At 38.2% G+C, this 11169-nt stretch overlaps 1 protein-coding gene across 1 annotated transcript; it reads left to right on the top strand.

The window, feature by feature from the left end:
- Positions 1–210: 210 nt before the first annotated feature.
- fbxo5 (F-box protein 5) lies at positions 211–10921 on the top strand. Its single transcript, XM_034016984.3, has 5 exons — positions 211–441; positions 1425–2183; positions 2518–2608; positions 3892–4074; positions 10272–10921. The coding sequence occupies exons 2-5, from the start codon at positions 1471–1473 to the stop codon at positions 10521–10523; spliced, it is 1239 nt and encodes a 412-aa protein (XP_033872875.3). The 5' UTR covers positions 211–441; positions 1425–1470; the 3' UTR covers positions 10524–10921.
- Positions 10922–11169: the final 248 nt, after the last annotated feature.

The following is an 11169-nucleotide window of genomic DNA, read 5'->3' as shown; positions in this document are numbered from 1 at the left end:
AATGTATGCCTGTGTGGCTGATTTTATATATATATATATATATATATATATATATATATATATATATATATATATATATATATATATATATATATATATATATATATATAAATTACAAAGCAATACATACAGTTAGTCAAGAGGTTGTCAATGGACTTAATTTTACTGACGCTCCTGTGAATCCGGGAATCAAAACATCAGCGCACTTGGACTTTGGTTCCGCTTTCTGAATCCAGGCTAGCTTGTGTCTGGTTGGTTGTTGAAAGTTAAAGTTCTCCCGCTTCATTTTGATTGGTTCGTGTATTTTGGGGGGCGAAATTCAAACTGGTTAAGGTACTGGCGCTTTTACTGAGTTCAGAAAGCAGTGAGAGAGTAGTTTAAGCAGCAGTGTTTGGTGAACTGAAGCAGCACTGAGGATATTCAAGAAACTGTAATACAAATGTAAGTATGCATTTAATTATTGTATTGTATTATGTTTTTTTTATTCGCTGTTTTTGTGACTATATTATGAGGTATCGCTTGTAGTACATTTCTAGCTGTTTTACGGGTGTTATTACATCTGTATTAAAACAATTAATATAAATAATAACTGTAATAAAATAATATTGATGAAAACAAACGTTATTAGTGATTGCAAGAAATGTATAATAATAATAATAGTAATGTAGATTTATACAATTTTGCCAAATGATTAAAACGCGCCAATAAATGAAACATTAATTGAAAGGCCTGTGTGTGCCTGCGTGTTGTATGTGTCTCATTCATGCTTTGAAAATATTTACTTCGTAATACATGTATGTTTTTAATGTAAATCACTTTTCATGATAACACTTTTCAATTAATTATACTATACCCTTTACAGTTATGTAATACTGTTTACAAAACAATAACATGTTAAACTTCAGCATATTTTCCTACTTGAATACAATATTTTTTAAAAAAAGTTTGAAAATGATGCTAAACGTTGTTACTGAACATTACGTTTGAGAAAGCAAAATCTAATTTTATTTTAATGAGGCCTTGTTTTCATCCAGCTTGTCTTTCTGGGGGAGGGGCGGTATCAATGGGCGCTAAAATGAAATTCCTACTGTGTAATCTGCATATTGTGGCCGCCATATATTACACAGACTTAAGTTGCAATTAAAATGTATGGCATCTGATTTTGTTGGTAATTTGTGTTTAGGATCGTTGTGCGATGTTAATAATGTATTTATTTGGCAGACGCCTTTATCGAAGGTGACTTACAGGTATTACAGGGCAGTAAAGGGTTACAATGGAAGCTTAATATTTAAATACAGTGTAGTTTACAGTAAGAACAATAGGATTTTTGAAAATGGTTTAATCAATAATTTCATAGAACAATGTTTTAAAATATTAATCTAAAACTGTTTACGATCAAAATATGAATCTTTTGTTTTTTACAGAACAAGAAATTAAGTCACTTAGGGAGGTGACTTTTTTCTTTTGAAAATGAAGTGCCAGTATACCAGCCAGAAAAAGCAATCCAGCCCCTGTGTTAAACAAGATGAAGGTTATTACAACAAAGAAGATTCACCAGCATCAAATCAAACATCACCTTTCAAGGATTATGCAGATGCTTATCTTCAAGAAAATAAATCGATGAATACTAAAATTAGAAGTTTAGATTTTACAGATGAAGTTGAGCCCATCCACAATAAAGAAAATAGAGAAGATCTGTCTCTCTCTAGATTTGGTGATGGCGGGGAGTGTGGGTCTGACTTTACCCTGAGCAGTAGCCCACAAGAAGACAGTGGGTACCTGTCTTTTTGTAGCAGTCAGGGCTGTAGCTCATTTGATCATGTACAACTTGACTCTGGAATAGCTGCAGATTGTAGTAATCCCAAAGTAACTGTTTTCCACACACCTGGTAGAGTAAGACCCATAAGAGAACTCCAAAATGCTTCTCCAACTGACTTGAAACTGCTCCCAGCCCTGCAGTTTGAGAATGCAGTTTGTTCTGCCTTGATAAACTGCCATAAAAAAACTCAGAAATTTGATTGGACTTTAATTGATAAAATTGCAGGGGATTTTAGTCTCCAGAACATAATAGGGAGAAAAATGGGACTTGAACAAGTGGATATTCTACAGGAGCTGCTGCAGAGAGACATGAAACATCTTATAGCAAAGTTACTACGTTGTCTGGGGGATATTGATCTTATAAAGTAAGTTGGCTTTTTGCTTCTGTTTTTCTGTCCGCACATTTGTACTCCTCTTTATCAGTAAAGTATTTACATGTTGTAATCCAGTGTATTTTTATATTGTGTGTGCTGTACTTTAACACAGACTTGTAGAACTAAACTTCTACAGCTAATGGGAATGAAAGTCATGTTTGATTGCTTATTCCATAAGATCAACTTCTAAATATGGTGGACAAATATTGGCCATGAGTAATACACAATTGATAAGTAAATATAAATAAGATCCCTATTTTTATTTACAATGAGGTGGTACTGCCACATGCATTATTTGATTTGAAATATGTAATGTCTCCAACAGCTTTGCAAGAGTGAGCAAAACCTGGCAACGGATCATCTGTGAGGATAAACTGGCAACCCAGATGCACACAGAAGCTAAAGCGAGGCTAATGGTATGTAGTGTTGTAAAATATTGTTTATTTTGTGTGTGATATATATTAGTGCCGAGAGTTTGTGAACCCCAATGATAATTATGGAAATTCCATAGTTTTACCATGATTGCCTTATTGAATCAAGTCTTTTCTTAAATATCCAATAGGTTTTATATTAACCAATTCCATGTCTTTTGAAAATGATGTATGAATTAGACAAACAATGAGTAATTAAGATTCAGGTTGTGAAAAAGTAAGTGAACCCCTGTTTTTATCAGCTCAATTAAGGGGATAATTAGAATCAGGTGTTTAAATAATTAGGTAGATCTTCAGGGGTGAGTTTGGGACGCCCCACCCTATATAAAGATCAGAAACGATATGTTTGGCGAAAACCAAACACTTCGTTCAAACAGAAGAACCTCATCCCAACCGTCAAGCATGGTGATGGGAGTGTGATGGTTTGGGGCTGCTTTGCTGCCTCCGGACCTGGACGGCTTGCCATCATTGACACAACCATGAATTCTTCATTGTATCAGAAGATTCTAGAGGAGAATGTCAAGCCATCCGTCCATGAGCTGAAGCTGAACCAAAAGTGGGTCATGCAGCAAGACCATGATCCTAAACATACAAGCAGATCTACCAATGAATGGCTGCAGAAGAAGAAATTCTGCGTTTTAGAATGGCCTAGTCAAAGTCTGGACCTAAACCCCATCGAAATGTTGTGGCAAGACCTGAAGCGAGCTGTCCATGCAAGGAAGCCCTCAAATGTCACTGAGTTGAAGCAGTTCTGTAAGGAGGAATGGGCCAAAATTCCTCAAAACCGATGCGAGAGACTGACCAACAGTTACAGGAAATGCTTACTTGAAGTCATTGCTGCTCAAGGAGGTGCCACCAGTTACTGAATCTAAAGGTTCACATATTTTTTCACACATGGATATTGAATGTTGAATCATTTGTGGATAAATAAATGTTGAAAAAGTATCATGTTTTTGTGTCATTTGTTTAATCAGGTTATCTATCTATTAGGACAGATTAAGATCTAATAACATTTTAGGTTTGAAATATGTGAAAATCCTAAGGGGGTTCACAAACTTTCTCGGCACTGTATATTGTGTACAAAATACTTTGTTAATGCATAACAACATAGTAACGTACACTCATTTAAAAAGGATCTTAAAATATGCAACGTATTGTCATGCCACTTGTTGTATTATGGTAGCAAAGACCAACCTGGTATTTACTGTGTTATTCAATGTAAATATAATTTTTTTTCTACGTTTATTAATTTAAATACATTTTTTTAGGCAAGTTCTGCAAAAAGACGAGCAGAGGTTACTACGAGGCACAATGCAGTTTCCAGGGTAGTGTTATCTTGCATTCAGGGATTGGCTTCAACACCCATTCAGACACCATTAGGGGGGACAACGCAGAAAAAAATGAACCAGAGCAATAGATCTCCACCAAGTCGACATGCAGAGTTTCAAAAGGTAGGTTGCTTTAAACTGTTTTCCTTCTCTGTATACATGTAATACATTTTGTGAAAAGTTACTTGATAAACTTATCCTTGTAGTTTTTATGAGATGACTATAATGGATTGCAGATTAGTGTAATTTACGGCTTCTGGTTTTTGGTTTTAACCGATAAACCCTGACTTTAAAAGGGGAAAAAAAAACAAACAAAAAAAACGGTATATTCAATAAACACCTGAAAACCACTGTAAATAGGTACCCCATTCACACTCAATTCACTGACTTCACACCTTTCCCAAGTGCAGAGAGAAATAAAATGTTGTTACTGTTATTAAGCACTAGTAATCTGATGCGGTGGTATTTTAAAATAATAAAAGCCTGTTTTTACTTCGTGAAGTAAGCTACAATGTGGTTTTTTTTTAAAATTAATTTTCAGCTTTCATATTGAACTTTTTATGCGCATTCAATCAAATTTCTTTACCGTTTAAGATGTTTTTCAAGTCGAGTAAGCTTATTTGTGTATATAAAAACGACAATAGAACGCAGTCCTTCTGTGTCATCTTACTTTTAAAGGCACCTGAAATTCATAAGGTAATTACAATATTTTTGTATATATTACTTTCCCCGTCGTTCAGTGGCAGCCATTGTTAAAGATATAAGATAATGTACCTCGGGGGCACGCGGCCCGTTTATCGACTGACTGCAGCCCAGTGTATTCATTGCATTTAACTTATTAATATATTGTAAATATTTTTTTTTTAACTTTAACTAATTTTATGAGTCTTCCCCTCCTTTCTCAAATGCACAAACCCGCTGCAATGAAAGAAGCCATTTCCAACGTAGGAGGCTTGTTGCCAGGGAGCTGACGTCACTGCCCTGTGACTTTTGCTACACTGCAATGCGTGTGTATATGGTTTAACAGTACGATATTAATGCTTTGTTTTTAGTTGTTTTGTATATTTTTGTTTGTGTATCGTGCAGTACAAAATAAAATTAAAAGTAATTCTAAGGGAAATTGCCATATATATATATATATATATATATATATATATATATATATATATATATATATATATATATATACACCTCTGGAAAAAATTAAGAGACCACTGCAAAATTATCAGTTTCTCTGGTTTTACTATTTATAGGTATGTGTTTGGGTAAAATGAACATTTTTGTTTTATTCTATAAACTACTGACAATATTTCTCCCAAATTCAAAATAAAAATATTGTCATTTTAGAGCATTTATTTGCAGAAAATGAAAAACTGGTCAAAATAACAAAAAAGATGCAGTGTTGTCAGACCTCAAATAATGCAAAGAAAATTAGTTCATATTCATTTTTAAACAACACAATACTAATGTTTTAACTTAGGAAGAGTTCAGAAATCAATATTTGGTGGAATAACCTTGATTTTCAAGCACAGCTTTCATGCGTCTTGGCATGCTCTCCACCAGTCTTTCACATTGATGTTGGGTGACTTTATGCCACTCCTGGCGCAAAAATTCAAGCAGCTCGGCTTTGTTTGATGGCTTGTGACCATCCATCTTCCTCTTGATCACATTCCAGAGGTTTTCAATGGGGTTCAGGTCTGGAGATTGGGCTGGCCATGATAGGGTCTTGATCTGGTGGTCCTCCATCCACACCTTGATTGACCTGGCTGTGTGGCATGGAGCATTGTCCTGCTGGAAAAACCAATCCTCAGAGTTGGGGAACATTTTCAGAGCAGAAGGAAGCAAGTTTTCTTCCAGGACAACCTTCCAGGACAACCTTGATAAGTTTGGTGGCGCACCTTTAACGTACCTGATCCGAAGCAAGTGCAGAACTTTACCCAAAATTTAAAGTACAAAATATAAATATTTTAAAACTAGCAAGAGATGACTAGCAGCAGTTACAGTGTTTTAATTTATTTTATTATGGGTTAACTTTGCCCTCCAACTCATTGACGGTTACATTTTAAACAACTTCAATATTAAAATTAAGACGACAAGCTATCGGATACAACTCAAAAGTTTTATTCAAGCACATCATATCAAACATCTGCACAGCCGAAACGCCGTATTTAAATGAACTATTAAACATGAAAGGGTTTATTTTCTCACTTGCCACAAATTAAGCACTACTTCAGAAAATAAAAAAAACTAGTGCATAAATAGCTATATGTACATACAAAACTATAAAAGTGAATTTTTTTGATTTAAAACAAAAGTAACGCATGTTTTCTCTTGCGCGTGTCGGTTGGTGCAGCACTGAATCCAGGTTGAGCTACATTTGCCTGCTGCTTTGCAGTTTTCTGATTGAAATGTTTCTGCGGAAGCGCTGTGGCTAGCTTCAAGATGAAATCTCTCCTACTGATTTTCCCCAGTGCATTCCTTGTACAAAATGAAGGAATTGATGGCTGCCAGGTCCAGTACATTGTAAAATACAACAACTGGCCACCAGCAAGAACCGGATTTCACTGAGTACTGACGTGTCATCTGGCCTAAAACGTACACTCCATACTTTGTGTCACTTTTATCCTGTCAACAGTCCCGATGGCAACTGACGTATGAAGGGAGCTGAGAATAATTACATTGTTTCTTGGCTTGCACTTGTAAACAGAGCGTAGCACAGTCGTATTTCAAAATTGTACTGGAGTACAGCTGTGGTTGCAAGTTCTGCACAGATGGTGGAAGCTGTCTTCTTGCTTTGTTCACTGTTCCAACCAGGTTGTTTTTTTTTTTTTTTTTTTTTTTCATCAACTCTTTTGCCAATCATCATTTTGTATCCTATGTGCCTCTGCTACAGTACAGCATTGAATGGGTGTAGCTTTTGCATGTCGGTTAACAAATGAAAAGCACTGCTATCGATGTTGCAGTTTGTGTACGGCATGGGACCTGAGGCTTCAGTCAAAACATTTTGTGCAGCCCGTCTTCCTACAGCGTCAACACCGGGATTTATAATTTCCCAAGTAGTGCCATCCTTCCCATTCTCCTGAATGCCTGGCTGACAGCAGGCTTCCTCCAATCTTAGGACTGTGTTGTGTTAAGCCAGAAGCTATACGGGTGGGCATCCCTGCATATTGCTTCTTCAGTCATTGTAGGTCACTGATCTACCAGCGTTCTTAGTGAACCGTACCATGTGCACCATACTTTATACTGTCCACCGTACCTTACCGCGCACCGTACCATACCATTGCACCATACTGTCTGTACCGTGCACCGTACCGTACCAGGGGTACTATGATCTGTGCACCATACAGTACCGTTTGCATCGTACCATGTGTACCATGCTTTGGGCACTATAGGTTACTGTAACGGTAGTGGACCGTGCTCTGCACCGTCAGTGTGCACCGTTCTTATACCGTACACCTGTACCAGGGGTACTATATATATGGTACACTGGGCAATATAATATCATTGGCACTACCGTACTGTGCATTGCCCATCATAATGTACTGCACTGCACCATACGCACTACTATATGTACTGTATAATATATAATTAGCACTACCATACCGTACCATTTATACTGTGCCGTGTATACTGTGCATTGCCCACCATACTGTACTACACTGTCCTTATTGTGCACAGTCTGTGCACTGTATGTACTATGCTTGTGCACTATAGACACGTTCTGTGTGTACCGTACTTTGTACTATAGTAAACAGTGCAGGTGTTAAGCATTCGATACAAGACGGTACCATCTTTGATCTAATCAGTATTCATAAGTCTCCTTGAGTACTAGTAATATATGCTATACTGTTATAGAGATTTACAGTTAAATATTGTTTGCATTACGTACTACTGTGACTACATTATGCTATCTTGTGACATATGCAAGAGGGGTCTCCTCACAGAGCACAGGCATGGCAGATGCCTGTCTGGGTCCGGAGCATGCTAAAGAGGCACTCGCCGACTGCAATTGTGAGTTTTGTTCTACGTGTAGATTAGAAAAATGAGTGTCACGCAGTTCTACAGAGCGCCCTCTGTCCGATCCACCTGGACAAGGCTCCCCTTCACCTCAGAAGAAGAGAGCTGTATCCTCTCGTGTGAGCTCTGTGCCTAGGGAAGATAGGAGACCATCACGTAGGAGACCGGCTTCACGGTCTTCCTCATCTTCTCCTTCCCCTTCCCCTCATCCGGTTTCCCCGCCTAAGAAAAGGAAGAGAAAGAGCCACCTGTCTCATAGATCAGAGAGCTCTGAGCAGCTGGATAAGCTCTGGGAGGCGGTCTCCCAACAGGGAAACATGTTAGCGGAGCTGTTGCGCGACCGCACTGCTACACCTGCTTCCTCTGCACCATTACAGTTACAAGAGTACATGCAGAGTGGCATGCTGTCTATCGCTGCTTCTGAGGAGGCGGCTGATCAAGAGTTCCCCTCTGACGAGGGTGATTCAGATGGTGCAACACCATTGGCGCATGTGTCAACTTGCTCCGTATTTCAAAATTCAACAGGCAGGTAGTGGGTAGAAACTTGCCTGCTTTAGTAGTTGCAAGACGTCAGCTCTTGCTGTCTCAGGCAGGCATAGCAGACGGTGACAAGGCACCATTGCTGGATGCTCCCATTACTCCAGGACACACTTTTAGTCCTATGGTAGATGATGTGCTGCAGCACTCTGACGTGAGAGTCAGGAACTGGTGCGCCTGCTTCCAAAGAGGCCGCCTCCAGTACGCAGACTGGCGCCAAACTGGAGACCAATGTTCCAGACTCCTGCTAAAGCCAGAGGGGGTTTCCACAACTGACCCGTGGCTGCGCAAAGGGGGAACTTCATTAAATTCTGCCAGCAAGTGCAAAGGCAAAAGCCTCAGGCAAAGCCGCAGCCCTAGCAGTTTGCTGCCACAGGCTCTGGGCCCCTTTTTAGGGAGTCACCTGGAGTACTGCCGTCCATGCACCTTGGACACCTGGGTGCTCAATACTGTACAGACCACTTATTCTCTGCAATTTAGACATGATCCTCCTCCATTTTGGGGCGAGGCACATTGGTATTGTCTCAGGAGGTGACAGCCCTGCTGCAGAAGCGGGCTATTTGCACAGTATCCTCTTCACTTGGAAGATTTTTACTCCAGGTACTTCCTGGTGCCCAAACGGGATGGTGGCCTCAGACCAATCCTCGATCTCAGACAGGTCAACCCTTATCTGAGTCGATGGAAGTTCAAAATGTTTAACATGCAGCAGTTGTTACAGTCAATAAGGCCAGGTGATTGGTTCACTATGGTGCATTTAAAAGACGCTTACTTTCACATCTCAATAAAATCAGGGCACAGGAAGTACCTCAGGTTCGCTTTCCAAGGGACAGCGTACAAGTTTCGGGTTCTAACGTTCGGCCACTCTTTAGCCCCCCGTGCATTTTGAAAGTGCATGGAAGCTATTCTGGCCCCATTGAGAATCCGGGGCATACACACACACACACACACACACACACACACACACACACCCCTTTCCCAGGGTAGTTATGCAGTATCTAGCATTGATTTGTTCTGAATACTTTAAAACCCACCCCAGCAAATTCCTAAATTTCTATTGGAGGATTATGCATGCTTGTGAGACTTAAAATGAGATTACAATTAGAAACGGGAGATTGTTTCTCGTGGTATTTATATATATTACAGTAACAGTGAGGATTTACAGTACACGCTCGTGGGATTTAAAACCAAATTGCAAAATGTAAAGAAAATGTCTAGACACACAAAAACCCCCAGAAGAATGTTCCCGTCACCGTAAGGATTTTGTTATGGAAGACAGCATAGGACAGAAGGTGCAAGTACTGCCGCGTTACTATATATATTGTGACAGAAAAAATAAATACCCAATCATTTTGGAAAGTAACTGAAAAACAATAATTTCATACAGTATATAAAAAGCGAAAGCCCCCCAAAAAAACTCAGGGTATCTACATAAAACTCAAATAGCAAAAAATAAACACCAAAAAACAGACGCCGTAAGTATAATGTTATATCATCAGTGTAGTTCTTGGACTGATAGGGCAGGATATTAAAATACACATAGACCTGAACTACAGCATTGGGATTGAGCTGGCTTCAAGCTATCAATTTATTTTTTTATTAATCAAATATATACAAATTTAGGAGCTGGTTGAAACAAACTTCTCATTCCACCTCTTCTTGTGTAGTAGTTATGGATTCTGTTGTGTTACCTGTAGAGATTACTGTTGGTGGTGGGCACTAAGAAAAGTGTAGATTTTGTTTTAATGTCTTTTTTTCTTCCTTAATAGGCTGCCAATAAGCTAAAACACCAAGAGTCTCTAAAAAAATGTGGACATTGTGGGTCTCCTGCAAAGTTTTATCCCCACCTACAGAGGGCGACATGTAGCCGTGCAAGCTGCGGTTCTGACTTCTGCACAGAATGTCACTGTGACTACCATGGTTTGTCAAATTGTGTAACTGGAAAAATAGAAACCTATAGCAAGAAATCAGGACCATTACCAGGAAGTGGCAAGAGCAAAAGGAATTTGAAAAGACTTTAAAAAAAACTAAATAAATAAATAAATGTATAAAAAAATGTAAATGTAGAAGCAAAATGTATTTTGGAGTGCATTTCCATTGTCACACATTTAGGAATTTAAATCTTTTTTATTTATTATTTTTTAAATTTTAGAAGGAAATATTTTATTACTATTAGATTGATACTGGCAATGTTTAAACTCTTTTAATATGCTACTGTATCTACGGGGGAGGGGGGGTCAAGAAGTGTTGTGAATACTGTGTGTAAATATGTTTATTTAAAATGTATGTTTCATGTAAATATGTTTATTGTCGGTCAATAAAGCTATTTTATGAGAAGTAATGACTTAATAATTTGAATGTTGAGTAAATGCATTACATATTAAACATGGGTTACATCGTTACTTTTATCCCTGGTCATGAGAACTGGTTTCGACAAGTTATGTCTTGTGTTTTTTTTTAGGAAATACTACCTTTTTATAATTAATCGGATGACTCTGTTGTTCTAGGATATGTCTTGTTATGCTACAGCTTTTGATTTCTGTAGAGGATGAAATTAAACTATTTTAAACTGAAAAACAATTGTCACTAGGGGTTGGCCACCAAGGAGACTACCGCAGAAGAGAGCAAAGTTTAAAAAAAAAAAAAAGTCTATTGTTCAATATCGAT

This window comes from Acipenser ruthenus, chromosome 6 (genome assembly GCF_902713425.1).
Source record: "Acipenser ruthenus chromosome 6, fAciRut3.2 maternal haplotype, whole genome shotgun sequence".
Taxonomy (NCBI): domain Eukaryota; kingdom Metazoa; phylum Chordata; class Actinopteri; order Acipenseriformes; family Acipenseridae; genus Acipenser; species Acipenser ruthenus.
This window is presented reverse-complemented; position numbering and strand designations above follow the sequence as displayed.

Coding starts and splice junctions, on each gene's coding strand:
- fbxo5 (XM_034016984.3), top strand. CDS start 1,471: ATGAAGTGCCAGTATACCAGCCAGAAAAAGCAATCCAGCCCCTGTGTT. Junction 2,609..3,891: donor AAGCTAAAGCGAGGCTAATG/GTATGTAGTGTT, acceptor ACATTTTTTTAG/GCAAGTTCTGCAAAAAGACG. Junction 4,075..10,271: donor GACATGCAGAGTTTCAAAAG/GTAGGTTGCTTT, acceptor CTTCCTTAATAG/GCTGCCAATAAGCTAAAACA.